At 50.1% G+C, this 27,397-nt stretch overlaps 1 protein-coding gene across 5 annotated transcripts in view; it reads right to left on the minus strand.

The window, feature by feature from the left end:
* Positions 1-27,397, minus strand: part of TMEM63C (transmembrane protein 63C) — a 65,714-nt gene that overhangs the window by 27,018 nt on the left and 11,299 nt on the right. For 3 of the 5 annotated variants that reach the window (XM_039537743.1, XM_039537742.1, XM_039537746.1), the window contains 2 exons: positions 942-1,056; positions 188-415 (listed from right to left, as the gene is read on the minus strand). In XM_039537743.1, coding sequence (XP_039393677.1) covers positions 188-385 — 198 coding nt within the window. In that variant the 5' untranslated portion in view covers positions 386-415; positions 942-1,056. The remainder of the gene's footprint in view (positions 1-187; positions 416-941; positions 1,057-27,397) is intronic. The other 2 variants (XM_039537745.1, XM_039537744.1) reach the window with 2 other exon arrangements.

Raw genomic sequence — 27,397 nt, forward strand, 5'->3', positions numbered from 1 at the left:
GGTGACATGGTGTCACACTTCAAAGTCCTGTGTGCGGTTCTAGTCACACTGAGTCACTCCCACTCCTGAGGCCCGCCTCTTTCCTTCCCCAGCTCACTTGAGGCACTGCCGAGAGACTGGGCAGACACCGGGAGCTGGGGAGAGGGAGTAGGGCACCCTGGCATGGCCCCCTCCTCGCCTTGCTCACCAGCCAGAGGATGAAGTTGATGGTGAGCACGGTGGGCACACCGCCGAATGGCAGCCCCTGCAGGACCGTGCTCCGGGAGCGGGCGCTGAAGCACTGCTCCTCCGTGCTGTTCGCCAGTGGATCCAGGAAGCTGAGGACATCCAGGGAGACGGGGCTGGCACCCCCGGGCGCAGGCTCAGCCAAGTACATGTTGTCCATCTATGCCTTCACACAGACACTGCAAAACACCTGGGAAGAGTCCATGGGGGAAAGATGGAGTTGGGGAGTGGGGGAGCGTTAGCGGGCAGGAGTTCACAGCTACTGCAGTCCTGGCCTTTCCCAGCAGGTGGAGCTGGCTGTGAGCACAGCTATTAGAGCCCCAGCCTCTCTCAGCATGAGGCACCTCAGAGATGAGTGTAGGGCAGGTAGCTGTCGGAGTGAGCTCCTAGCTAGTGCAGTCCCAGTCTTGCCCAGCAGCCAGCGCTGTAGGGATCAGCACAGGAACACAGGATGGGAGAGTTCCCAGCAACACAATTCCCAACCTCTCTCAGCAGGAGGTGCTGTAGGAAATGGGGCAGGGTTCTGCTGATGGGCTGCTCACAACTTCTCCAGTCTTAGCCTCTCCCAGCAGGAGGTGCCATGGGGAATGGGACAGGGTGCTGGCTGCAGGGAAGCTCCCATCTGCTCCAAGCCCTGTCCCAGGGCTACACTCCATAAGACTACACACGATTGTTGTCAATTGGCTTTTCAGATGCTGTCTCGTTTTTACTCATACCTGACCAAGGTCCCTCGCTGCCTTCCCCACTCAGTCCTGGCGGCTGGAGTCAGTCACTGTCATGACGGTGCGGCCAGTGTGCAGGAGTGAGACACTGAACCGTTCGCCTGAGCTGCTATGAGTAAGAGAGACACTGATACTAGGAGAGGGGCAGACAGAGTTCTGCTCACCTTGTTCCCACACCACCTTAGTTTCACCTTTTGTGGCAACCCAATAAATTACACCCTCCACCCCCCTCTACCAATACCCAGAATCTTTGATGTTACAGATACGAAAGTCTATTGGATCCTCCAGTCCATCTTCCTGCCAGCATAGGACTGTTCACTCTGGGATATTTCCTCGGCTTTACTACAGTCCAGTTGTCAATGTCCTAAGCAATGGGGCTCCCATCGCTTCCCCTGGGAGATGACGTGACAGCCTCACAGAATTCACTGTTAGGAAATATTTATTGCTATTCACCTTCAATGACTTCAACCCTTGAGTAATCCCCTGCTCTCCTTGGGGCTTCCTCCCTTCAAACACCTGTGACCCACTACCCACCCCTTGGTCATTGTTTAGTGAAGCCAAACATACCAAGCTCTTGTAATCTTTCCTCATAAACCAACCCCTCCATCACTTTCATTGCTCTCCTCCGACATCCTCCCAACTTGCTGATATTTTTCGGGCCCTGAGGTGCCTGGGATTGATCTCATAGCAGCCATAGAGACAGAGTTCATTGCTTCCCTGCTCCTGGAGGCGCTGTGGGAAACGGGGCAGAGGCACTGGCAGTAGGGCGACCAGATAGCAAGGGTGAAAAATCAGGATGGGGATGGGGGGGTAATAGGTATCTATATAAGAAAACGCCCCACATATCGGGACTGTCCCTATAAAATCGGGACATCTGGTCACTCTAACTGGCAGTGGGGTTGCTCACAGCTACTCAAATCCTGGCCTTGCCCACCACTTGTTTCCTTGCACTGCAAGACCAGAGCTATTTTTCCAAGTGTTCTCGTCTCTGTCAGGACTTGTCTTCGCTAGGAAATGCTGTGTTAAAACAAAACGACACATTGCCAACCACAACTAACAGGTCAGTATGGACCTAGCTGTGGTTGGCAACGTGTGAGGTGCCTTTGCTCTTCACAATAGTGTTTAAACACAGGAAGGCTTCCTACTGCCAACAGGCCTCAATGGCCCTCCAGAAGTTGGGTCAGCTGGACTCCATCACATCAGACTTATCCAACAGTTGAGCTATTTTAGCATTGTTCTGACTCCATTCGTTTTCCCTGGTAACCAGAGGAAACCTCCTGGTCTGAGCCGCCCAGCTAATCCCCAAAGCAGCTTTTTTGGAAAACAGGCACCATGTTAGCAGCTCCCCGCAGGCACTGGTTTTCTGCCTATTTCCTCTGGCTCTGTCAATCTTGCTGTGGTTTCACATTCTTTCCTTCTGAGCCCTCAGCTGATCCCAACTGCTTCTGGCCATTTACTGCATTTAATTATCCCAAGTTTCTCTATACCAGTGGCTCTCAACCTTTCCAGGCTACTGTTCCCCTTTCAGGAGTCTGATTTGTCTTGTGTACCCCAAGTTTCACCTCACTTAAAAACTACTGGCTTACAAAACCAGACATAAAAATATGAAAGTGTCACAGCACACTAGTACTGAAAAACTGCTGACTTTTTCATTTTTACCATATAATTATAAAATAAATAAACTGGAATATAAACATTGTACTTACATTTCACTGTATAGTATATAGAGCAGTGTAAACAAGCCATTGTCTGTATGAAATTTTAGTTTGTACTGACTTTGCTAGTGCTTTTTATGTAGCCTGTTGTAAAACTAGACAAATATCTAAATGAGCTGATGTACCCCCTGGAAGACCTCTCAGTGCCCTCAGGGGTACATGTACCCCCAGTTGAGAACCACTGCTCTATAACTTCCTCCTCAGCCTCTGTCAAGGCTACATTCTGACTCCCAGGATTTGCTGCACCAGATCCAAGCATTGCTCCCTGGCTTTCCTCTCCCCAATCTCTCGGGGGGGAGATGGGGCATGGAAAGGAGCAGGATGCCAGTAGATGTGGCCAGTGCTGGCTACATGCTCAGTGTTCATGGAATGAGGTGCTCAGAGCTACCTACGGAGCCATCATTTTAAAACGGTGCAGGACCCTGCATGCCGCAAGCCACAAAGTCCAGCCCCATGGTGCCAAGACAGCAGTGACTGGAAGTATTAAAAGGTGGCATTGGAGGTGGAACCATATTGACTTTAGGCTGCAGCACCACGATAGCACACCCCATAAGGTTCAATACAGCCTGCCAACCCTATCAGGCCAGATTCTCTGGGCTAGATCCTCTCTCATCCCCATAGCAACAGGTTTAGTTGAATCCCAGGGCCTTGCCTCTGAATGCACAGAGACTAAGCACAGTGCCACAGTGACAGCGAGGTCATCAGCATGAAAGAGAAGGCTGGTTCAAGGAGGAATATTGGAGACACTGCTACTCCCACAGACCCTGGGGATAGATCAGTCACCACTTCATCCTCTGCTGATACTGGAGAAAACCACAGACCCAAACCAGACTCTGTGTTTCCAGGACTGGGCTTGGGCCCTAGATGTCACTTGTTGCTGCCGGGAGGGGGAAGGGGATGTTGTGTTATTCTTGTGACCATCAAGCCAGTGAGAGTTTCACAGGAGGAAACCAGCTGAATAGCAACCCTAAAATGTACTCAGAGCCACCATGCTTCTGATAAGCAAATCAGGGAAATAGACAAGCCTACTATGAGGTGGGTGCACAACTGTTTGGAAAATCATACTCAAAGAATAGTTAACAATGGTTCCCAGTCAAATTCACAGGGCATATTGTGTGAGGTCTCGCTGGGATCTCTCCTGAGTCTGATTCTATTCAATATCTTCATAAATGATTTGGTTAATGGCAAAGAGAGCACATTGATAAAGTTTGTGGGTGATACCAGGCTGGGAGGGGTTGGCAAGTGCTTTGGAGGGCAGGATTAGAATTCAAAATGATCTTGACAAACTGCAGAACTGGTCTGAAATAAATAGGATGAAATTCAATAAGGACAAGTGCAATGTACTAGACTTAAGAAGGAATAATCAATTCCACAGACACAAAATGGGAAATGACTGCCTAGGAAGGAGTACCGCAGTAAAGGATCTGTGGGTTATTATGGATCACAAACTAAATATGAGTCAACAATGGAACACTATTGCAGAAAAAGCAAACATCATTCTGGGAAGTATTAGCAGACACGAAAAATAATTCTTCCACTCCGCTTAGCACTGATAAGGACTCAGCTGTAGTATTGTGTCCAGTTCTCAGCACCACACTTCAGATTGGTGTGGACAAACTGGAGAAAGTCCAGATGAGAGCAACAAATATGATTAAAGGTCTAGAAAACATGACCTATGAGAGAAGATTGAAAAAATTGGGTCTGTTGAAGTTTGGAGAAGTGAAGGCTAAGGAGGGACATGATAATCTTCAAGTGCATAAAAGGTTGTTTTAAAGAGGAGGGTGATATATTGTTCTCATGCATTGAGGACAGAACAAGAAGTAATGGGGTTAAATTGCAGCAAGAATGATTTAGATTAAACTTGAGGAAAAACTTCCTAATGCACGGAACAAATTACCTGAGGAGGTTGTGGAAACCCCACCACTGGAGGTTTGTAAGAACAAGATAGACAAACACCTGTCAGGAATGGGCTAGATATTACTTAGTCCTGCCTCAGTGCAGGGGACTGGACTATATGACCTCTCAAGGTCCCTTCCATTTCTATGATTCTATAGGGAATCCATGTTGGCAGGTGGCCAAATTAGCATGGCACAACAAACTGAGGCCTTTAGAGAATTCTTACTGGTTCTCACACATATCCCTGGGTCTCTCTCACTGGGCACTGTCATCCTTGGATCCTTTGGGACCCCTGGCTTAACACTACTCCCCAACCCTCTCACTAAGCACTGTACCCCATAGCCTTCTGGGGGTCTCTCACTAGATCCACCCCACAGCCCCCTCTCTATTGAAACAAATTAAAAGCATTGTAATTAACATTCATCACATTTAGAAAAGTTCCCCCTGAGCTGCCTAGTTTGCCTTTAGCTAAAGTGGCCCCATAGTACTTCTCCGTTTAATAATAATGATGCAGACTGTCCCCCCCACCCCTGGGTACTGCAGAGATGGGAGCTCTGGAGAGAGCCCTCTCCCACCAGGGTCACTCCTGACCCTCTGTGAAGCATGGTGCTGTGCCAATGGAGGCGCCATCTTTTATATGAAAAATGAAGCTGCGGCCTTGGCTGGCCGTGCCCACTAAAGATTTCATCGCACTTAGTAAAACTAGGAATTTGAATCCCAGAGCCCAATTTGGGTAATTCTATTCTGCCTCCCTGAATTTACACAGCAGTTCCAGCAGCAGACAACAGTGGTCCCCAAACTGGTGCTGGCTGCTGCTCCTTGTTTCTAGTTGCTAACTCACACTCTTAAAGGTGAATAATACATGTAACACTTTTCTAATGCATCTTTCCTACTAAGGCAATCTCTGTAGCTGCCTCAGAGCTGTTAGCTGATCCCTGGTGGGACTGGAGACGGGGCCGGGTGATGGCGAATGGGTGTCTGTCAATGAAGATATGGCCCTTGCTATGAAAACATCTGCGATCCCCTGGCATACAGGGTGGTTCTTCCACAACTTGCTGTGTGCTGTTGCTGTGTGCTGTTAAATGTTACACCTCAGAAGTGGATGCATTTCAGGGAAGAATGAGTGATCTCTGTTTGCCAAGAGCAGTTTGGGATCTTTCAGGATGAAAGAGGCTGTAGAAACTTGTGATGTTATTACTGAGAGACTCTCCTATCCTCTATCTTGGGACAGGATCAAAAAGTGATTCTCACAGGCTACTCACCTGGGTTTTCTCACCTACCTTTTGTCAGAGATGCTGTACCGCCTAGATTTCTTCCCTTCCCAAAAGGCCCCACGCTGGGCCAAATCTCTTGAAAAGAATTTTCCTAATACATTTATTAAGGTTTACCATGACTCAGTTTCCACACAGGCATTCCTATTAGTCCAAAGGCCACTTGATGTTCATTACAACCAAAATACAACTATAAGCATATATATACACACCTGTATTCCCTTCCCTAGCAACAAAACAGTTTATAAGCATAGGCCGAAATGCAACAGGTTCAGACCTGGGAGACACCTTCCCATCATGGTGTGACTCGAGGCATAAGGAAAAGCTCTGTCAAAGAACCCCTAGCAAACATTATACACTATAACAAGCAAGAGATGTCATTGCTGGTTGTTGGACCTCAGCTCGAGTCAGATGAAGCAGTTTAGGGCTGCACTCTGCTCTTGTCAGGGTTTTTCCCCTTATCTTACTTTGCCATATCTTTCCCCAGCTAACATTTCTAGCCAATGATTTACTACCCCTGGTGCCAAGTTAACCATGTTTTCTTTATTTCTGTTGCTTAGACCAAACCTTAAATAACACAACATTCGTATTATTGGGGGCACTGAGTTTAACGCCAACAACTTTTTTCTCTCTCTTGATTTAATTCTTTATGTGCACATGCTGTGGGCCTATCGGAAGTGCTAAAATCCAAACCTAATGTGGGCCTATATTCTTACAAACGCCATCCCTCCAGCTGAGGAAGGCTGGACTCAGCTGTCTCAGGAGCCCATCAAAACCAGCCCTGGCTCAGCCAGAGTCAGGACTGTCCATTTGGCCTGGAGGGCATGTGGGGGAAAGACGCCTCTTCCTTTTGGAGGTGCAGCAGGGGCTGCATTGTGTCTCGGTCACTATCTAGGTAATTAATAGCCCATCTTTCATGTACATTAGCAGCAGTGAGGCTGCACTGAGACATGCTTTGGCCAGCCATGCAGGGGAGGGGGCAGTTAAAGAGAATGGGTGTGTGGCAGATAAGTGGATTTTTTGACATAGAAAACCAGAGGGAAATTCCTACCCCAAAGTCCATTTTTATTGTGTGCTGTACTCACCCACACCTCCTCCTACTGGGTTACTCCCACTACTCCCTGCAGAACTGCATCCCCTACCATCACAGTGGGACAGTGGACTCAGTACCAACTCAATGCCTGTGACTGAGTCACCCACGCTGCTCCCTGCAGCACCTTGGGTTCTCCATGGAGGTCTCACATCCAGTACTTACTGACTTGGCCTGATCTGCTTAAAATGTGAAGTCTGACAAGATCCCAGCCCAAGGTGGGATGGCTGCAGGCCATTAATTTGGCCTCCCATCAGGAGAGGTTCTATGTCATGTTCTTGGACTGGCAGGAATCTTTCCCAAGGCTGTGTCTACACTAGACAGTTGGATCCCATTGGGATCAGGGGCTGAACTCCTAGTTTGGGGGGCTGAGAAGAACTCTTTGCAGTATGGCTGCCTCCCATTCCTTGTTTGTCACCTCCTCCCCTTACCAAGGCAGGGTGAATGATACGGTGAGCCCCGGGACAGCCCCATGGAGACAACAGAGGCTCTGGAAATGGGATTCCATGTGCATGGGATAAGTGGTCCCATGGAAAAGGAATGAGCAGGTGCATATGAGTGTGAGAAAGGTAAGCACTTTGAAAAGTGAACTGGGGACAAGGGAATTTACTGCAGCCCTCTTCTCAGCCTGCCGGTGCCCCAGCCCATTGGTCTCTAAGAGAAAAAAGCCCCCACGGAAGCCTGGCGAGGCGTCAGGGCAGCAGAGGAAGGCACAGGGCCAGTGAGGGTTAGGCACTTCCCTGTAGAGCTGCACTCAATCTGTTCATCTGCTGGGTGCATGTCTCCCTCCCTCCCTTCCCCAGGTAAACAACAGAGCTGTCGCCATCTGGCATTTTCAGCTGCTAAATAATTCATCTCCCTTTTGTTAACAAGGAGAGAAAGTCTCTGATGGAGGGAGCTGCTGGATCTTTAGCAAATAAACAAGGAGGCTCCTAGCAACCTGCAACTCCTGTCCCACCTCTGACCTGCTTTCCTGGAGCTAGAGCCCATGACTGTTTCCATGGTTCACTTGATGATTACCTGTTCTGTTCATTCCCTCTGAAGCACCTGGCAGTGGCCACTGAGCACTGTCGGTAGACAGGATACTGGGCTAGATGGACCTTTAGTCTGACCCAGTATGGCTGTTCTTGTTCCTTATGAGCACTACTTACTCTTCCTGCCACAGGTGAGAGCCAGTGAGCAAAGGACAGCTACTCGGGGGATGGGTGGGATGCTGTCTTTTCCAGCTAGGTCCCTGATGCTGCCCCCTTCCCCACTAGCTATGTAGAGAAGCAGATTATAGCTTTGCTGATCCTCGTCCATCCAGGAGCAGATTCTTCCTGTACATGCTGCATTTCATTTCCCTCTAAGTTTTCCTATCCACATGCCTCCCAAAGGCAAACCTCCTGTGTGCCCCCCAGATTCAACTCCATGTATATCACAAACCAACTCCTGCCCCAGTTCCCTGAGCTTAACTCACCTTTTTATTGCAGCACTTTATAGATTGTAAGAAATTTTAGGAATAGAAAGAGAGCAACCCTCCTTAGGGGGGAGCAATAGCTCAGGGGGTTAAGCATAGGCCTGCTAAACCCAAGCTTGTGAGTTCAATCCTTGAGGGGGCCACTTAGGGATTTGGGGCAAAATCAGTACTTGCTCCTGCTAGTGAAGGCAGGGGGCTGGACTCAATGACCTTTCAGGGTCCCTCCCAGTGTTATGAGATAGGTATAGCTCCATGTATTATTATTTTAGCACCCAGGCCCTCCCTCTAGTTCAGTTTCATTCCACCCTCCTCCCACCCAGGCCCATGACCCTGCCCCTCTGCAACTCCATCGTAGCTCCAACTCAGCCTCCTTACAACCCCTGCAGTCCCATCACACAGCCCTGAGCTGGCTCCAGTGCATTATCCAGAACTTTTAAATCAACCTCAATCCCACCCCAGAAGTCTCCTGAGGGGCGGCTCCAGGCCCCAGCACGCCAAGCGCGTGCCTGGGGCAGCAAGCCACAGGGGGCGCTCTGCCGGTCGCCGCAAGGGTGGCAGATAGGCTGCCTTCGGGGGCATGCCTGTGGAGGGTCCGCTGGTCCCGTGGCTTCGGCGGACCTCCTGCAGCCATGCCGGTGAATCCGCGGGACAGGGAACCTCCCGCAGGCAAGCCGCCGAAGGCAGCCTGCCTGCCATGCTTGGGGCAGCAAAATACCTAGAGCCGCCCCTGAGTCTCCTTCTCTAGACAGTAATGAACCAGGCACCTTTCCAGCTCAGGTGTTCCAAAACAAACATCCTGGTTTCCTTACAGTTAAAGCTGCAGAAGTTATTAACACTCTGATGCAAAACTACATAACTACAGGCATACTATGAGAATAACCAGCTGAAGGTAATTTACATAGAATATTCTATGATTCTTGCTTCATACATTTGGTCAGCAATAATATCATGGTAATTTCACCTTACACATTCCAATGACAACCTTAGCTCTGTCCTGCAAGACACGCTTATGAACTCTTTCAACAGAGAGGAAACTAATTATATAACTTATTTACAGAGTCATAATCATATTAAAAATACATATGTTGAAAGGATGCTTAATTCTGACCCACAAGATGTTCTTAAGGTTACTGCTGGAAAGCAGAGGTTAATTTCCACGTCATTATCATTGTGAAATACTCTGGTATTCTAAAACACTGCTAACACCACAGTATGCAGCAGTATTGTGGGCAACTACTGCAGCATATTAAATCATTTCCTTATAAGGGAGACCTGGGTTGAGTGAAATGCCTTTTAGACACTGATTTACCCCTTTTAAGCTGTTCAGTTGACTAACACAAGTATAAATAACCAAGAAGTAGACAGTTCTCTGTACCCCAAAACTAGCTTGCCCAACTTCACTTAATAGGATAAAGGATTTTGGTTTAAACTCTTATCTCTTATTTTGGATGTGTTTAGGAGTCTGCCTCCCTAAATTTCCCCTGAAATTTTCAGCTGGATGCATGGTTATGCTTCCCTTCTGTTCTAAACTGTTGTGTAGTATTGTTGTGTGCTGTAAAACAGCTTCTGTGTTCTGCACCAGAGGTAGTCGCATTTCAATGTTGCATGCAGGGATTACTGTGTACAGAGAATTTGTAAACGTCTTTGGGATGAAAGGCCACACAGATTATACTAATAAGTGAGCATATTCTAATAGAAACAAGCTAGGGACATGAAATCAGGAGACCAGGTTCTATTCCCAGCTGTGCCACTGACTCACTGTATGACCCTGGGCAAATCACTTCCCCACTCTGTGCCTTAGTTTCCCCATCTGTAAAATGGGGAAAACTCTGATCTGCAACGTGGGTGTGTGCCTTAGTGTCTATAAAGTTCTTTGAGATCCTTCTATCATTATTTATTATTTGTATTGTGATAGCACTTAGGAACCGCAACCAAGTAACAGGACCTCATTGTGCTAGGTGCTGTACAGACATGGACGAAAGACAATGGTCCCTGCCCCAGAGAGCTCACAATCTGCTTGTCAGCAGAGCACAACAGGTGGATGAAACAGCTGAATGAGCTGGGGGCAGGGGCTGGTTGATGAGGTTACAATAAAAAAGAGTTTAGCAGAAAAGCAGAAGTCACAGTACGTTGCTTGCCTAAGCAAGATGACAAGCGAGAGATCCCAAAGAAGGCAAAGAAATATATACATAATAAAATAAGAAATTGTATCCAATTTATAGATAAATCTGTGACCTGCCCTGAGTTTCTCTCACTTAATACAGATATTTGTGTTTGGACAAAATGTTCCTCCTTCAGATCTTGTGTCCTTCTCATATTAATAACAACACTTTGTACAGGACATTGAGACCCTCCAAAGGAGGTCACTACAGCCAAGAAAATAATTAAGTAATTTTACAGCTAGCATGGGTAGAATCATGCATAATTCATCATTCATTGGCATATTTTGTTTTTTTCCTGTCCACAAACTGTCCATGAATGGCCTGCAATTCTCTTAGATGTGTTATTCAAAGTGATTTGCCAGACAATTTCTGCAAATTTCTGGACATGTTTGTTTCTCGTGTCTGACTGGATGAGCGTAACATGCAGAATCAGACGTCCCATTATAAATATGAAATTTGCTTTATGTGAATGTTGTCCTTTCTCTTGAACATTCCTGTCAGCAAACTCACTTGCTAGGATATTCATGGAAAGTGAATGCACAAAGACCATGAACACAGCAAAGCAAATCCTTTGTAAAATTCAAATGAATAGTCAGCCACTTTGGGGGACAGTATTTGCCTAGAGCTGATCATAATCCTTATCTATCTCCCAATGGGGCTATCAGCTTTGTTTTGTAGATAAGAAAACACAGGCACAAAGAGGCTAAGGGATTGGCTCATGGTGGTCACAGAGAGCCAAGAGAAGATGTGGGATTAGAGCCCAGCAGCCCTGATTTCCAGTTCTGTGCTCTAGCTACTAGATCACACTGCTTCCTGAGCTACTCTCTTTTCTGCGCTCTTCTCCCCTCTGCCCTTCCTAGGTATGTGCTGGGGGAATTCGCTCCAGCTTGCAGGAGTGGGATGTGGGGAGAGATGTAATGTCAAGTCAATGCCCCTTAATCCCCCCCTCTCCCTACCCCAAACTGGGAAGAGTTGATAAAGCTCAGACCTATGACTCTGTGTGATCAGTGGAAGGTCAGTGGTGAGCCTAGAGGGGTAGGCAAGGAAAACTGAGCTGGTTACATTGATTCAGCACCACAGACAGGGATCAATAACAAGCTCAGGCTGGAACAGGTACGTCAATATCTCAGTGCTGAGCTCAGCACGAACGTGGGAGATGTGGCTTTACCAGAGGAGGGCACAGTGACCTCTAGAGTGCTTCAGCTCAGTCTGGCAGAAAGGAGCAAACACACCATGCCCTGCCCAGGGCACTCCCAATTTCCCACTTGGGCAAAGGAGAGCGCAATGGGGAAACAGGATACCCAAAGCAGGACCCACTCAAACTACACTGTGGGGCTGGGGCAGTGGTGCAAGTAGAATTCATTTCTTACCGGTATGCTGCCACCAGTTAAAGGGGGGGGGCACGTGAGTGCCCCACATGACTCCTCACGTGACCCCACCCTGCCCCCAGCCCAGGGCCCCGCGCTCTCCACCTCCCCTCCCCATGATCCATCCTACATTACCTCGGGGGACGGGGGGGGCTCTGTCCTCCTCCCGCTGCACCGGAGACTTCTGAACCACAGGGCGCTCCGGAACCCCAGTGGCAAAAGAAGCAGAATGTCGGGCGGCACCATGCCGGCAATTCCTCCAGTGCAGCTGTACCGCTCCCAGCCCCGCCCTGTGGCAGGGCTGCTGCACAGACCCCGGACAGGAGACACAGGCCCACACCTGGGTGAAAGGGGTGGGGGTGGTACAGCCATGCCGGAGGAGTTGCCAGCATGGGGCTACCTGGCAGCCCTACATTATGCTCCTCCTGTACTTTCCGGTGTGGTGTACTGGCTATAAATAGCTTACTGGCATGGCGTACCATACCGTACCACCCAACTTGCACCACTGGGCAGTTGGTAGAGTCTTTACTCATTCTCTCTCCCTATGAAGTTCACCCTCACTCACAGGCGCCAACTTTTGCCCCAAAAACATCAACAGCACTAGGCAGTGTTTGGCATTCTGCTCATTTTCCTTCATGATCCTGGCATCACAGTGCCAAGGAGTGGTCAGGAGAGTAAATTTCTGCACTCCCAGCAGTGCCAGCTGGGTCTCCAGCAGAGGGAGTTACTGGTGCAAGAAAAGCTTCCTCCCATATTTTCCTACTCAACCTTACCAAGCCCCCCTACTCCCACCTCCCTAAGCCCACATCCTAGTGCTGGGACGGCAAGCTCCTTGAGACTGATATCCCAGAATCTCTACCTCACTCTGTTTATCCCTACTGGAATCTGTTTAGGAAACTTTTCCTTTGCTCACAGCCATTTGGAGAGGGCTTTAATCCCATCAGACCCCAGCTGTGAGCAGAAAATCTGCCTCTCCATCAAGGAGACCAGATCTGGGACCAATCACCAGGCCAGCAGATTCAGGAAATCTGAGCCTCCTCTCACATCCCACAGCCCCTACCACAGTGTGAGCTTCTGTGAGGCGAACACAGCCTATGGATCTAGTCATTACCTTGTTAATGGGCTAGGGCAGGGGTCAGCAACCTTTCAGAAGTGGTGGGCCGAGTCTTCATTTCTTCACCCTAATTTAAGGTTTCGCATGCCGGTAATACATTTTAACGTTTTTAGAAGGTCTCTTTCTATAAGTCTATAATATAGAACTAAACTATTGCTGTATGTAAAGTAAATAAGGTTTTTAAAATGTTTAAGAAGCTTCATTTAAAATTAAATCAAAACGCAGAGCCCCCCGGACCAGTGGCCAGGACCCGGGCAGTGTGAGTGCCACTGAAAATCAGCTCGCGTGCCGCCTTCGGCACACGTGCCATAGGTTGCCAACCCCTGGGCTAGGGAAATTAAGCAATGTGTGAAAATCATTACCTCCAAGTCCTGAAAAGAGATCAGACCCCAGCGATTTGGTATATGTTGCCTTCTGCATTAAGACTGCATGGCATTCCTCTCTCAAAGAACTACACGCTGCCCATCGGACCCAGATTCCACATGCAAATGTCCCACCAAGAAATGCTTTGATTGAAATGGTGCCTATAGCCCCTGACCAGAGACCTAACACAAAATTACTAATGTCCTCTCCTGCTGTATAATCAGGGGACTCGGCCAGCAATCTGCAGTCAAGAGACCCTGCTGGAATGTCTCCCTCAATTGTCTGAAGGGTTGGGGATTCCCCAGGGACCTTAGGATCACTAGGGTTCTGTTGTACACAGATACGGCCCCAGCTCCACCTTTGACTTAAATCTTCTATTTGCACCTACGCTCTCTAACCATGGTGCCTACCTTTCCTGTCTGGCAATCTGAGCCTACCACCTTTCCAGCCTTGCTGCAGGTGTGCCTCTATTGACATCTTAGCCAGACCTTCCACTCCTCTCACTTCTGCTATGGCAGCTTCCTTCTCTATGGCCTCCCCAGACTCCAGCTCTCCAGACTCCAGCACCTGCACAGTGCTGCTACCACCTTCTCCAATGCACAAGGAGGAGCAGTCCCATTGCCTCCCTCTCACCGAGCACTGCTGGCTCCAGGAGCATTTCAGGGGATGATTCAAATCTGCCATCTTTGTTTTTAAAAGCTCCAGGACTATGGCTCAGAGGACCTCCAGGCCTGTCTCTCTTTTTACTCCCCTGCTCACTTTCTCTGTCATTCTACTACCAGGCTCCTCACTGTCCCTCTGTACAGTGCTACCAGGTTGGTGAGACAGCCTTACCCTCTGCAGCTCCCAGAATCTGCAACAGCTGCCCCATATTTCTCCACCCGATCCATGTTCCATCTCTTTTCTCTCTGGCCTCTTAGCGTCACCCTGCCCTACTGATTATTTGGTACCTAATTCCGTAAGGTAGTTGGTCTGAAAGATGCTGTGCAAAGGAACGTGGCATCAGTCCATTCTTCACAAGACCAGTCTGCCAGCTACTTCTCTCTATCAACACAGGCCCTTGCATATCTCTTGCTCATAAACTTACTGCAGGGCAATGCTACCAATGTTACCATCTAACCAACAGGAAGAGGAACAGGTAATGTCACAGCTCGAGTGGATGCAACCAGGGACATGCAAACAGCAGTGCAAACTTGACCTCTTAAGTTGAGTCTGTTGTGTCCAGAACTATATTGTCAAAGTCCCAGCAGCAGGAAAAGTATCTTGCCATGTGGGAGCTGCAGTCTCAAAACCTTGCTGGTAGCAGCCTCCTTGGTGAGAAGGGATAACAGCAACATGAAAACCCAACGGAAAGGTGGTGGCATGAGAGGAGGGCGACAAACCTATTTAGACAAGTCAGCGAAAAACCTGCAGCCTGAGATCTTGCTGGGACCGGCCTCTGCTTTTCTGAAGGAGAGAGCAGGGTAAGAAGCACTCCCTCTGACAGGAGCTCAGCCCATGCGGATCCCATACTGGAGTTAGTCACTCAGTGTGATCAAATCTCCTGAACCCAGCAGCAGGGAATGACAAGCAAATTCCAGTTTACAAATGGGGTAAAATCATCCATTGTCTTCAGTGAAGTTACATCAGGAATGAGTTTGACTCATGGAGTTTAGTGCTGGTGAAAGGTGCCAGTTTGACAACCTGTAAGACTAAAATTCCTCTGCTTATCCACACGGCACGTCCAGGATGGGCAGTGGTATGGCATGGGGTCCCTGAACAGCCACCAGTGGCTAAATGAAACTGAAGCTCAAATAGTGCGGCAGGGAAGGGAGGAAATAATGGTGTTGAAATATGTTTCCTCTCCTCTTTCACCTTTCCCTTCCTCCTATTGTCTTTTCATGGGAGGGTGCTGTAGTATGAGAATCGCAGAGGGGAGCAGGGGCTGCTGTCTGCTTTCCTGCTACTGGAGCTGAGGTGGGAGGTTGGAATCTTGCGATGCTAATTTTGAATATTCTGACCCCAAACCAATGCACAGACAGCTCCTCATCGGGGTCCCCCAATAGAAACAGCCCCACACTAGCAACCAACCAGAGGGATGCCCCAATTTACAATTAAAAGATGCTTCTCAAAGGCACCACTGCCTCCAATCCCCGTGCATGCATAGCCCTCATTTTAAATGGAGGAACAACTGGGGAAGCCTGAGTGATTTTCCTGCTCTCAAGAGAGGCATGTCAGGCCCATGTTTAGGAAATCCTGCTACAGAGTCACATGAACCCAGGGGCAGAGCCCCGAGATTTGCTTTCTGAAACCAACAAGCCACACAAAGGCAAAAGTCTCCTGTAATGTCACATACCGGCTGAGGCGGCTGGAAGGGGTCACACCCAGGGCTGGCAACGGAGTCACTCCGAGGACAGCAGCAGCTGCTTGTGGAGGGATGGTGAAAGGTTTTGTCAATTCCTCCCTTCCCCCCACACCTCCTGCTAAACTTCCCACAAGCAGCCTGGGAGCTGGGAAACTCTCCTCCACGCAGCAGCTGTGGCCAGAAGTCTCTGGAGACGCAAGACGAGAGATGGGTCTCAGGACATTGGGGCCATTACGGCATGTGTGTGGGCTCTGATGCATGAAGAATTGGCAGCCTGCCCCTACTTTTCTCCTCCCTCCTGCATCCCTGGGGATGCCGGGGACGCCCCTGCAGTGGCTGACAGAGGGGGGGTGGGGGTGGGATGGGCTATCTGTCTCAGGGCATCCTTCCCAGCTCTCATTTCTATGCTTAACTCTGCTCCAGGGGGCCATGGCCGCACCAACGTCCTCCAGGTGGAATCAGCATCCTCCCTCAGCCTAGTTCAGTCTTCTCTACCCCCCAAGCGCTAGCAGTGTTGCACTGTCATGGTGCCACATGGAGCAGGACGCTCAACATCTAGAGTGACAGACACAGTGGGAGAGAGAAACCCAACAAGCCTCCCTCACCCCTCCCCGTACCTTCCCTCCCTCCCCCTACCCTGCCACTGCAGTCATTCATCAAATTCATATGATTCAGCACTAGCTATTTAGTCACTCCTGCTGCAGGGAGGCTGTTGGCTTGGGCTAGCGAGGGCACAGCTTGCGAGAGGAGAAGAAGGGAGGTAGAACAGTCGCCTGTCCTGCCCCTTGGGGTATGTTATAAGCAGCTGGTTACCTGCCAGGCTCAGAGCCAGCAAGGGTCAGAGCAGTGTCACCACAGAGCATGGAAGGGCTCTTCCCTACTGCACGGGGTTTGATTGGCATCAGCTGTAGATTCTCTAGAAAAACGGTTTCAGTAAGAGACTGGTACAATACTACAAAACCTTGCCCCCCACTGGGAAGCAGGAGCATGGCCTAGTGGTCTGAGCACAGGCCTGGGCGCTGCTAGGTTCTAATTCCAGCTCTGTCACTGTGTGGTGAGCCTTAGGTGAGGACTTTTCCTCTCTGTGCCTCAGTTCCTCATCTGTAAAATGGGGATCATGGCACTGAGACAGCTCACAAGAGGGATGGGGAAGCTGCTTGGAAAGTGCTTTGAAAATAGGAAGTTGTTTGTGAAGCATGAAGGGATATTAGAGGGGAGCATGTTTGGCTAGAGAGGAAGTTCACAAAGGAGACCACTCCTGAGGTAAAAAAATCACCTTTCAACTTTGCTCTTTATACATTTTGTCTCTGATCCCAGGCTCTCAAAGCATTTTATGAACACTAATTAGCTATGCCTCACAACCCCTCCCCCCATGCATGGAACAGCATCCTCATTTTACACTGGCCTATGCTTTTCGCCTTCATTCCTCTCTAGAACTGGTATGTAGTGTGTTAAACAGCTGTCTCATCCCACCCCAGAGGTGGCTGTATCTTCGTGGATGATAAAGTGATCCCTGTATATAAAGTTTGTTGAGATCGTCATATGATCTCCAACTCTTCCTAGGTAAGCAGGCAGAGTAGTTGCAATTCCTCAGCAGGGAGCATATGAATAGTTTGGTGCTTATTCCACAACCCTGCACACACCCTCGAGGTTTACCATTATCTCACTGTGCAGGGTACCTGCAGATGTGTCTATACCCCTGCCATTCCAGGAGTTGCAGCCTTAGCACCTCTATGAAATGTAATTCATATTGAGGTGGTAGTGAGGATGATGAGAGATGGGGAGCTGCCTTTGTAAGAAGCAGATAGGAATTCATTTCAGATTCCTTAAAAGAATGGTGCTATTGAAAATGGAGGAAATGTTCTGTAGTGGCTATTGCATCTGTAACACCACTGCCTTCTGGATATAATGTCAGACAGGCATGTGTGTGCATGTGTAAGACCCTCTATTGGCAGAAGCCCAGTAGAGAACATATAAATCCGATATTACTGCTCCTTATGGACCATACAATCAGTAAGGGCTAGTGTATTCACGGCTAATGGTTTTCTCATAGCTAAGCTGGCAATCAAGATATTTGTATGTGTTTAGTAGAGCTGACAAATTTTTCAAAAAGGAAATTTTGGGTTGAAAACTGTCCTTTTTTCTCAGTTGAAAGTTTTCATGGAGAGCAGTTGACATGCTCAGATTTTTTGTTTTTGTGAAATTTTTCATAACATTTTTAATTGCAGTCTCTATCCTGATCCTTACTGAAATGGTTATCCACAAGTTCTGTTTACTGAAAACTCAGGTGTGCACATATAACAATGTCAACATTTGAAAGCTGCTGTTAAAAAAAAAATCCAACCCGCATTTTAACAAAACTGTAAAAAAAATTGCAAAATAAAAAAAACCCAGGAAAGAATATGGGTCTGTTGTCAACTCTGCAATGAAAACAATGGACTTTTCCACAAAAGTTACTAGCTGGATTTGAAAAATGGATTTAGCAAGTGCCCTCGTTACAGAAACGCAAACCTTCTGTAGGCAACATGTCAAGCAGGCAGCTGGGATTCTGTTCTCTGTGTGTTGCACTTCTCCACAGAAGAAGTTTGTCTGCAGGGAGCGGTTTGAGAGGATTCAGGATGGAGGGTCAGGCCACGCTCTGCACTCTCTCTCATGGAGACTTTAAGAAAAGCAGCTAAGAGCACACGTCATCTACAACATGGATCCGCTGGGCTGAAAGTGCCTGTTTGTCTCAGTGTGTTGAAAACAGAACGTGGTGCTTCTCCCCAACTCTTCCTAGGTAAGCAGGCAGAGTAGTTGCAATTCCTCAGCAGGGAGCATACCAGCACCAGGAAAGGGGAACCTTGGCAGAGCTGAAGAGTAGCTCCTCTCTTCCCCCCAGGCCTTGGCCTCCAAACCTCATACATCCACTGCCCGTGCTCGTTCTGTGAAGCTGTCCCGCTCTAACTCCAGTCTCCCTTTGGTCTGTATTTCAATATCCTGCTGTGCACACACTGTGCCTTTACAGTAATAATATTTAGCACTTAGGCTGCACTTTACATTAGCAAAGCACCGAACAAACATTAACTAATTAGACTGTAAGATCCCCAAGGCAAGGACCAGTTGCTTATTGGGTGTCATTCACCCTACTGCCTCAGCAACACTTAACACTTATCTGTAGTGTTAAAAAGGCTGGTGACAATCACTACTCCTATTTCACAGCTAGGGAAACTAAAGGGTTGAAGTGACTTCCCCAGTTACATAGGCCTTGGCTACACTAGCACTTTACTGCGCTGCACCTTTCTTGCTCGGGTGTGAAAAAACACCCCCCTGAGCACAGCAAGTTACAGCGCTGTAAAGCGCCAGTGTAAACAGTGCCCCAACACTGGGAGCGTGGCTCCCAGCGCTGCAAACTAATCCCCACGGGGAGGTGGAGTACCTGCAGCGCTGGAAGAGCTCTCTCCCAGCGCTGGCGCCGCGACCACACTCGCACTTCAAAGCGCTGCCGTGGGAGCGCTCCCGCAGCAGCGCTGTACAGCTGCAAATGTAGCCATACCCATAGGAAATCAGTGGCAGGGCTGGGAACTGAACCCAGGACACCTGCTTTGTAGTCCAATGCTTGCCTACTGGGTTATTCTGCCTTCTCCTCCACCACACGATAAAGGATTGCCTTAATACCTAGAAATGCTTCAAAACATCCTGCGTTCAGAGAGAGTCAGACAAGACCCACCTCCTTCACCTCTCCTTGGACAGCGTCTGGCCTGCTCTATCCGCTGAGCTCCTTCCCACTCATAGCCATACACACTCAGAGACACGAGCATTGAAATGAAGAAGAGTCTTTTGCTGTGCAACAGGCACCAGGTAGAAATATAACCCCTCTGTGGGGAATCCAGCTACAAGAGTCAGTGAGAGCCTGTGGGAACCTTGCTGTAGAATACTTGGGTGTTTTCAATAAGGGTTGGTGGGATTCTGGAGTGTGGTGGGGAGGGCTAGGACACTCACTTTCTCTCCACGCCCCTTGCTGAAGCTGTAGGAGCCCATCTAGGGAGCTGTGCCATGTGGGGAGGAGAATGGAAGCATGTCCCCTCTCAAATGCCATATGACAGCCAGAGCTCAAAACAGGCCAGCTGACACCGGTGTTCAGCCAGCCCTCTTGGTAGTGCTGAAGAAAGCTGGGGTGTTCTCTTGTTGTAGGGTAGGGGAACCTCACTGCAGTATACGGGCAAGAAAAGGGAGTACCTGGTGGCCCCTCGCATATGCTTCACCAGATACATGGGGGAAAAAGCAGAATTGCTCAACCTCCAAACACAGATAACACAGCTCCTACAAGGCCTTTTCAGCTCTGCTCCCCACTGAGCTGTGACAGTGTCTGAGGCATGGTTAGCTTAGCAGTGCGCACAGGCCCCACCGCATACCCTGCTGGGACAAAGAGACACAGGGGACAAGTGTGAGCATGGTCATGATTCAGATATAGGGAAGAGTCGGCCAGCTGAACGACACGCACTGGGAATGAATGGTACAACTCCGGGAAGGTGACCCCTCTCACCCTCACCTGTCCTGGCCAGGGCTGGCTCCAGACCCCAGCGCGCCAAGCGCGCGCTTGGGGCAGCATTTTGCTGGCAGGGCGGCAGGCAGCTCCAGTGGAGCATCTGCAGTCATGCCTGCGGGAGGTCCACCGGAGCCGCGGGACCAGCGGACCTCCGCAGGCGCGTCTGCAAGAGGTCCCCCGGAGCCGCGGGACCGGCAGCGCGCCCCCTGCGGCATGCCGCCCTGCTTGGGGCGGCCAAATTCCTAGAGCCGCCCCTGGTCCTGGCCCCACTCACCCCCAGCAGCCTTTGCTTTGAAGTGAATTTAGTCCTGGCTTGACAACCCTGGTGCCTAAGGGTTTCTGTATATCCCCAGAGGAGGGGCAGGAGCAGAGCTAGCCTCCTGCTCACCTTGTCCTGGGAGGGCCCCTCTAGGGCAAGAGAACAGTTTGTCCTCCACAGCCCATTCTAGGGTTGGCCCCTGTGCAGAAATGGCCCACCGGGGGCCAGCTGCGATGCAGCTGCTCTGCAGTGTGGATTCTTGCCCCACTAGGAAGCACTAAACCCGTTTCACACAGGGCACCAAACAGCCGCCTAATGGCAAAGACAGGCAAACTCTGGCTATGGCGGACCCAAATGGAGACCAGGCTCTGTGTCTCCCACTCACAAGTCCCTGCAGCACGGTGTGCCTTCGGCAGCTGTTATTGAACAGAAACAGTGCACTGGGCAGTGCCCGAGTCACTGATGGAAGCGCTGTCTCCTGGCCACAGAGTCAAGGAGGGATCTGAAGCAGTACAGTGAGCAACACTATGGGACCCTAAGGTTTTGGAACCTAAATCTCCTAAGCCAGTGAGGCCATAACTCACTCACTGCTGCCCCCTCTCAACTCTCCGCTCTGCCCCCTCCCAGTGGAATACCAGTGTCATCTGCTCTGTGTGGCAGCAATCAGAAGGGAGACAGAGTGCCGCACGGAGGAGGATGAACTTCGTCACAGGGTGCTCGAACCAGCATTGCTATTGCAATTATTCTGCCCCTTGCACAGAGACCCAGACCTGCCAGATCTGGAGACTCAGTTGGGGCAACAGAGCAGTAGGGGGGAGCCCTGCAGGTCTGAGCTGGGAAGCAGGACACAAGGGGAGCAAGCTCTGAGAGGAGGGGTCAGGGGATTCTGCTTCACCTCCCATGCGTTTTGTTGATTTCAACCACTGATCGCTGCTGGCTGGCTGTGTGGGCGAGCGGACCGCGTGGGCGGATTAGTGAGTGTCAGGCAGAACATGCTGCCATTCCCTGCTCCACTCAACACCCACACAGGCAGCAAGACTAAAAACAGACAAACACAGTAACCACCCTTCCCCCAAACCACAGAAAGGCCAGGGAACGTGCCCAGGAAGCAATGTCTCAATTCCAGGCCCACTGAGAAGAGGTGTGAAAGCCCTGGGGAATAAACACATAGGGAGCAATTGAGCATGTCACCTACTTTTGCCCACTTCTCCCACAGCGATCTCTGCATGGAACACCCTATCAGAGCTGGTCTTTCTCACGATTGCCCACGGCGCTGCACTACCTGCTGCTTTTTTAAATTTCACCGGGAGTCCCACACTTCTTTTGCAATGCCTACCAGAACGGCCGCTGCCCACCTCACCCTTTTGCAGTTCCAAAAGCTTCTTCCTGTGGCACTGCAAGGCATGGGGGCTAAGAGATAGGATGGCATTAACTATGGCTGCTCATTTGCATGTCCAGAATGTTTTCCCAGCAGCCAGCAGTCACTTGGCACTGGTGGAGGCAAAGGCTCTGGAACAAAGGGAGAAGTTTGGCCCATGCCCATGTGTTCACCGAGCTCTTTGCTACAGGGTACTTGCCAAACTTGGCTCTGAGGATGCTTCTCTCCTGCCCATAAATAGCCTCTGAGTATGGAGTTGGTTAATACCAGACTCCAGTGATAAGTCATCACACCCCTAGTCTGAAAGGGAGGGTGTGGGAGCTGTCAGATCAGATAAAGCATCAGCAGGGATGGATTACCCAGAGATGACACCAGAGGCTTGCAGGGCTAGCCACATTCAGCTTTCCCCACCCTCAGGTATTAGCCAGGTAGCAATCAAGCCATCACTGTGTGTTAACAGCGCCTCAAAGAACAGGTAAAAGCTCTGGTGTCATTTATCACAGGCTTTGTAATACAGCTGTTTGGAAAGGAAGGGTGAGTTCTCAGAGCAGATGATGCAGGATAAGGCACCATGGCAGCTGTGGGCCTCCTGTACTCCAGAGAGCCAATTCTTGATGTATCCCATCAATTCCTGACACTCTCAGGCCTGGTCCCAGAACTGACTTCATAGAATATCAGGGTTGGAAGGACCTTACGAGGTCATCCAACCCCTTGCTCAAAGCAGGACCAATCCTCAACTATTTTTTTGCCCCAGATCCCTAAGTGGCCCCCTCAAGAATTGATCTCATAACCCTGGGTTTAGCAGGCCAATGCTCAAACCACTGAGCTATCCCTCTCTCCTAACTTTGGGGAGATCTGTGATGGTAGTGTTCAGTGAAGGAGGAAGCCCAGTAGGCTCACAGGAGCAGTTCCCAAATTCCTGGTCCTCTGCAAAGAGCCTCTCTCCCAAAGTTGCCCAGGACACCCTGCTTCCAGACAGGCTGGCTGTGCCCCAAGAGTGGTCCCTAGGGGGAGCTGTGCTGCAGGGAGAGGTGTAGGTGTCCCAGTACTGGCACTCTCCCATCTAAGTCAGTACTAACCCCTGGTTCCCCAGCATGGGGCTAGGAGGTGCAGTGCTGCAGGCATGGTGTTGGGGAGGGACCCTCCTCTCAGTCAATACTGACTCCAGTGCCCCAGGGTGGTGTTAGGAGGTGCTGTGCTGCAGAGAATGGCGTGAATGACTCAGCAGGGGATAATAGTCCTTCTGTGTCAACACTGAGCCAATGCCCCAGTAGTGCTAGGGGTACTTTACTGTGCTGCAGGGAGAGATGTTAGTGGATTCAGTAGGTAGCATTCTTCCCTCCAGGGATCAGGAGACCTGCTCCAATGAAGATGCTCTCTCTTGAAGGCAGACTAAAACCAGCGCCCTGAGCACAGTGAGCATTAATGATTGCACTGCATTCTCCCAGGCCCTGGGGAGCCAGCCCCAGATTCAGGCCAAATCCAAGGGAGACAGTTGCATTCTGTCCAGCCCTTCAGCCACTCAGTGATCCCAACTGCTCACTGCTTAACATGCCTGGTGAGCAAACTCCCTTTTGAGAAAGCATCTGGTGTGTTTCTCTTTTTAGAGACTGTGGACGAGGCAACCAGCTGGGGCCCCCTCGGAGGCACACATCAGCCAGCCTTCTCCAGCCCACACAGCCTTCGGGGGGACTCAGAAGACAGAGTCCACTAGTAAGTAACACGGCTTCTTCTAGGCACACAGAGAGCTGCAGACATGTGGCTCTGAACAGCACTCCGTGTTCCAGCCTCTTCCCAGCATGCTAATGCGAGTGCGGAGAATACAGACTGTCCTGATCACTCCAGGGGAATTCCCCAGCCCACAACATACAGCTGAGCAAATCCTTAACCACTTACCCATAGGCAGGCACCATGCATTTGCCAGCCTTTTCCCCATGCTGGGGGCAGCTGTGGCATCAGAGATCAGGTGGAAGGTGCTAGTTCATTGGGCTGGGAATTTTCAGCACATCTCAAGCCAATGCCAGGTGAGCAAGTTGTAATGTGTCTGCAGGCACCTTAAGTCCTCCTCCCCCGCTCTTGGATGATCCCATTCAGGGGGCCAGGACTCAGGGATTGCCCCTTCTGCAGATTGTGTTGCTCAGAAGGAGGCAGTTTGGTAGGCAGGGAAAGGCAGAGTGAGCGTTCCTACCCTGCATGCTCCCAGCTTGCTTAGGACATGGGGCCTAAAGTCACTTAACACTTCACAGCATCAGGCCCTCCTTGTGCCAGAGCTGCTGAGCTCTGCTTTGCTTCTCCTCCAACCACGTGGCCATAGCACTATCCGGTTAGCTGCTGCTCCCAGCTGCTTGCCGGTGTTTCAAAGCCTATTAACGTCACTGAGAAAACATGGGAGATAGACTGTTTCCTTTATGTCAGGGCAGAAATGGCCAGGTCTTCGCACGTGCACAGGCCAGGCTGGGAGGAGAGGGAGGCACCAGGAGAGACAAAGAAAGAAAGAAAGAAAGAAGGTTGACAGGGAGAACTGGCATCACTTTACGGATTAGGCCAGAGAGCTGGGCACGTCCTGAATTATTATCGGGGGATGAAGGGGGATGGGCCAATGTGCAAGAAATCAACCCTGAAAATAGTGGGGGAAGCTTCAGGTTGGAGCAGGTGACTTTAGGGGGCAGTCAGCCCAGCCCACCCTAGCCTGAGGTCTCCGGGCTTGGGAGGGATTGGGAACCCTTAGGATGGTCCATATTCAGTCTCTGGCATCAGGGACCCTCTTTGTACAAGGGGACATTGGAGGGGCACTCTGGGGCTGGAGAAGAGAAGGGTGTCAATCTCACAGATGGGAAATGGGGGGGGGGAGGATTAGAAAGCTCTACACCCCCCTTGCCAATCCCATTTGGTGAAATCCTGCCTAGTTCAGCATGTGCTGAAGTGCTGCCAGTGCACCACTCAGGGTAACAAGATTCAGGCCCTTCTGCCCAGCTGCATCCTGCACATGCTCCAAATCATTAATGCTGCAATGGAAAAGAAAACAACATTGCAGCAGAGGGCAAAAAAGAGTCGCTTCGAATCTCCTCCTGTTACTCATCTCAGGTGAGCCTTGGACACAGGGACAGCTTGGAGCTACCCGAGGCCAGGCTTGCCAGGTCACATACGCTGCAGCGCCAATGCTAGGACACTATGTCTGGGCCGGCGCGGGAGACAGCTCACAAAAGGAATTTTAATATACACACCCAGGGTGGCCTGATGTATGCTGTTCAGTAGGGGGGCAGCGCTGGCACAGTCACAAACACATCACCAGCCAGTCCACCCGTGGAGCTGCTCAGCTAACGTGTTCTCACACAAACCCAATCTGCCTCTCACGCCTTCCCAGGTGCCAAAACCCCCAAACGACTCCTATTCAACTGCCCAAATCCCCATCAATCCCTGGGCGACTTCCACAACAAAGCTCTGCCTTGTCAGTACAGAAATCTGCATCACTCTGAAAACTGACTACGCTGGGACAAGGGAAAGGAAACTAAGTATCAAAACAAATAACTCCGATGACCCTGTTGTGATGGTTTTATTCCCATGTGATTCACTATAAACTCCTTGTTAAAAATTTAAGCGAAGATGCTGCAGCACACTCAGCTTGCAGCAGAATCTGCCACAGGACTGCGTGGCAGTTTGCCAGAGTACAGGCCTTGGCTGCATCAGAGGGCTCAGCAGCTCGCGACATGGGAGCTCCAGCCCTGTCATTGTAGAGGGAGAGCCAGGGAGTGATGAGAGAGATGGTTTCCTACAGTGCGATGCAAACTGTTGAGACAAGAAGCCCTGAGGTTACACGCACTTGTCTCTTCTGTTGCAAGGAGGTGCCCAGGAGAGGAGAGAACTATCGAGCTTGTAAAACACCCTTAGCCTGGAATACAGGTGTCCGCAAGTTAGTTAGTCAGAAAGAGCTGTTAGATAAGCCCTTACTCTGCGCCCAACCCAGCTCCTATGGAAGCCAGCGAGAGCTGCATCAGGCTGTTAGCACTCAGCACCTTGGCTTCCAGCTCTGCTGTAAGCCCCCCTACTTCAGAGAGCAGCCCTGCTCTCTGCTCCACTCTGGGGGCTGTGTTCCTCTTCCCACTTCTCCCACCTCCATCCTGGATGGATCAATGCAATCGACTGGCTCAGACCTCCTAGTAATCTCCATTTGCTGCCTTTGCAGAGTCACTGTAAGCACCATGGGGAGCCGTGTTTAAGCCTAGGCCCCCTCCAGTGCTGAGGCAGGAGCTTCTCACACAATCAACTGCAGGTGACAGAGGGGAAGAGCAGCCTGATGCTAATACTTGGGACATCGCTGTGCACTCATTCTTGCTGGAAGATCTTCCAGGCCCAGGCACCCATCCTCTGGGACACCTCAGACCCAGGTTCACAAGGTCACAAAGGCAAAGTCTAGAGACCATTTTGGGAGCTCAGCATCCACTCAAGTATTTTATACAAGAACGGCCCCCATCACCTATGGAAGATCCTGAGGCAGAGCCCAAGTGCAACAGAAAAGAATGCCCCACGCCTGCTGCAAGTTCATAGGGTCGGAGGCAGGAAACAGGCCCAGCACGGAACTGGAGATAATGGTTTATGGAGTGTTTGGCACTGAAAGGGAAAGCAAGATCAGAACTACAATGACTGGACAGCAAGAGACTCAGTGCAATGAGTCTGGGAGGGGACAGCAGCTTTGGGGCAACTGCCACTTGAAACCTTAGAGGGGGACTGTCAAAAAGCCAGAGTTGGGAAGCTGAGCGCTTTTGTAATCCACCCCAGTGCATAGGGACTGATCACGGTGATTCAGTAAGGGGCACTCTTGCACTGGAATCAGTACTGACCCCAGCGCCCCTCCATGCTGCTCCAGGACACCATGCTCATGGAGGCGCTCTCTATCAGAGGTGTAATACTGACCTCCAAACCACTTGTGCTCATTAAAGATCTCCTGGTACTTTTCACAAGAGTTGGACTATCTGGGCTAAATTCCAACTTGGGATATTACATTTCACCCCATTTCAGATGGATGCCATTCTCCTTCCTGCTCAAAAAGTTATTGTCTTGCCGAGTGCTGTCAAACGGCTGCCACTGCCCAGCTCACAGAAGGCTGCATTCAGTGGCAAGCTAAGCACGTTGGGATTCAATACTCCCTCTCTCTAATGCTGGAAGGTGACAAATACACTTCAAGGCTACTGAGTTAGTGAGGACCTTTGGACTGGGAGAGGGAGGGGACTGGGTAAGCCACTCACCCCAATGTTACATTATTAAACTATTATGCAGTTTCTTGGAATCTAGAAATCACTTCTTATACTGCAGATAACCCTCCCCTTTCTCCCTCCCTCTCCGCCCCCCCGTGGGAAGCTTTAACACACCCTAGACTCAGGAAGAGGCTTCTGCCAACCACAGCAAATCTCAGGCTTAGTTTGGCAGCCACACCGGTCCACCTTGAGTTAGGGGCCATATTCTTGTGGATTCTGTATCTCAAGACCACGCACTTTAAGAATCTGCTT

Source organism: Mauremys reevesii, linkage group 4 (genome assembly GCF_016161935.1).
Source record: "Mauremys reevesii isolate NIE-2019 linkage group 4, ASM1616193v1, whole genome shotgun sequence".
Classification (NCBI taxonomy): Eukaryota; Metazoa; Chordata; order Testudines; family Geoemydidae; genus Mauremys; species Mauremys reevesii.